The sequence below is a fragment of the Brachypodium distachyon genome, chromosome 3 (genome assembly GCF_000005505.3).
Source record: "Brachypodium distachyon strain Bd21 chromosome 3, Brachypodium_distachyon_v3.0, whole genome shotgun sequence".
In the NCBI taxonomy this organism is placed as follows: domain Eukaryota; kingdom Viridiplantae; phylum Streptophyta; class Magnoliopsida; order Poales; family Poaceae; genus Brachypodium; species Brachypodium distachyon.
In genome coordinates, this window is record NC_016133.3 from 27,782,344 (window position 1) to 27,784,768 (window position 2,425).

The 2,425-nt window shown below is 56.1% G+C and overlaps 1 protein-coding gene across 1 annotated transcript; it reads left to right on the forward strand.

Moving 5' to 3' along the window:
• Positions 1-741: 741 nt before the first annotated feature.
• Positions 742-2,200, forward strand: LOC100843365 (late embryogenesis abundant protein 31). Its single transcript, XM_003571752.4, has 3 exons — positions 742-1,126; positions 1,218-1,499; positions 1,601-2,200. The coding sequence occupies exons 1-3, from the start codon at positions 767-769 to the stop codon at positions 1,760-1,762; spliced, it is 804 nt and encodes a 267-aa protein (XP_003571800.1). The 5' UTR covers positions 742-766; the 3' UTR covers positions 1,763-2,200.
• The last annotated feature ends 225 nt before the right edge of the window (positions 2,201-2,425 follow it).

The following is a 2,425-nucleotide window of genomic DNA, read 5'->3' on the forward strand; positions in this document are numbered from 1 at the left end:
TACTAGGTAGTACTTCCCTACATAAAGACAATAAAGAATATTTCAGTTTAGTCATAAGGGCATGCCTACGATAAGATTACATTTTATTAACAATAAGTAGAAATGCTAATCTTTTGAAGGATGCGGAAACGTGGCCCTGTCCTTGTCAATTGCATGATATAGCACACTTGTGTCGTGCATAGCACACCAGACTGTCCAATTGAAGCATAAGTGAAATTTGGGGGCACGCGAAGCGTTTTCACTTGGCGGTGTCACATCCACTGTAATTTAAGACTGCTCCACGTTTTGCAGTTCCGGGATCTCCAAAAGAGATGTTTCGTGTTTTGTGAAAAAAATTGGTCTAACTTCTTGAATATTTTGTGTTCGGTGGTGCTCCACGGTAGATTCATGGGAAGCCGGGATCGCGAGGTTGCCGCGCACGCCCTGAGACTTACCTAGAGACTTACCCTGGCCGGAGAGAGTCCCGTATGCATTCATCGTTGCTTGGTTTGCGGATCGATCCAATAATGCCTGATCGACCTATGCCGATAGGTGTTGACCCTACACCGATAAGTGTTACCTGTTCCTTCGTGTGTTGGTCCTGTAGCCCTACGGTCGCGCCACGTATCGTTGCCAATGCTACGTGGCACCGCATCTTTCACCCTCGCGTTCACGTGCCCCCTCTCGTCTCCATGTTCCATGCCTCCCCCATTAAGCCTGTCAGTAGTCGGTCCGGCGCTGTCCCGAGCAGTACTAGCAAGATCGATCGAGAGAAGCAAGAAAGGATATGAGCCAGGAGGTGCCGCCGAGCATGCCGGTGCCCGGCGACGAGCACGACGAGGAGGACGAGGGCAGCGTCGACGGGCCCGTCCGATACGGAGACGTGTTCGCGGTGCACGGCGAGCTGGCCGGCGCGCCCATCGCGCCGCAGGACGCGGCCACGATGCAGGCCGCCGAGAGCGCCGTGCTGGGCCGGACGCCCAAGAGCGGGCCGGCCTCCGTCATGCAGTCCGCGGCGGCCCGCAACGTGCGGGCCGGCGCCGTGGCCCACGGCGAGGCCACCGGCGCCGCCGCCGAGCTCGGCGTCACCGTCTCCGAGACGCGGGTCCCCGGCGGCCGCATCTTCACAGAGTTCGTCGCCGGCCAGGTAACCGAACAACAAGGATGTTCTTCTTATGTACTACTAGTACTTCCCGGATGCACGTGTTCGTGAGACGTTGTCGTGTGTGTGGGTTTAGCACGTGGGCCAGGAGTTCGTTTCGGCGGCGGCGGACGAAGAAGCTTCGTTGGCAGACGGCACGAAGATAACGATGGGCGAGGCGCTGGAGGCGACGGCGTTCTCGGCGGGCGAGGAGCCGGTGGAGGCGAGCGACGCGGCAGCAATCGAGGCGGCCGAGGCGCGCGTGAACGGCGCGACACCGGCTGCTGGGAGCCTGGCGGCTCGGGCGCGTGCGGCTGCGGACGCCAACGCCGTGGCGGAGCGGGAGGAGGACAAGACCCGCCTCCGCGACGTCCTCGCGGTAACTCGTCGGCCCGGCCCGCTGATGGATGTCGTTACTGTTATTTTAGTGTTCTGTTGTGGTTAATCAACGGCTAACTGAAGTTTGGTTTTGTTGCGTAGGACGCGACGGTGAAGCTGGGCGCGGACAAGGAGGTGGAGAGGGAGGACGCGGCGCGGGTGGTGGGCGCGGAGGTGCGCGGCAAGCCCGACGCCACGGCGCGGCCTGGCGGGGTGGGGGCGTCCGTCGCCGCGGCAGCGCGGCTCAACACCACTAGGCTGTAGCCTCAACTATTGCGGGCACCTACGCCCGCAAGCTCCATCGGCCATCGCCTTTCACTTCTTCGTGTCTGCCCACTCCCCTCGCCTTGTCAGTTTCTTCATGTCTCCCCACTCCCCCTCACGACTGGTAGTAGTAATTAAGAGATCATGATAAAAAGAGAACAAATATCCCATCTACTCCCTCCACAGTAATTGGTTTAAGATGGAAACATGAGATGAGACAAACTTTTGAAAGTAAGACAGGCCGGTGATAGTTTATTATCCCTTAGCTTTTAAATTATATGTATGTATATATTGTTATGAGCTTTCCTTGTAGGAACGATCAACGAAGAGAGAAGATGGTTTGATGAATGGGTGACATCCTTCTTGGAAATATAGGTTTTGATTGTTCTTTGGTGGCGCGTGTACTGTGAAAGGATACCGGTTAAGTTGTAATTTCTATTTCGAAATATCATGTGAAAACGCCCATGTGATGAAGACCTGAAAACCTGCAACTCCAGCCGTCGGATCCGCAATAGACGCTTCAGATCGAACGTGGGAATATAACCAACAACTTAACCGCAGTTTTACTGGAAACCCCCTGTCGCTTCCACCGAAGCTGGTAACGATTGGGCGCTCGAAAACATTCTGTCTTCCACGATCATTCTCACCGTGGAGCTGCAAGCT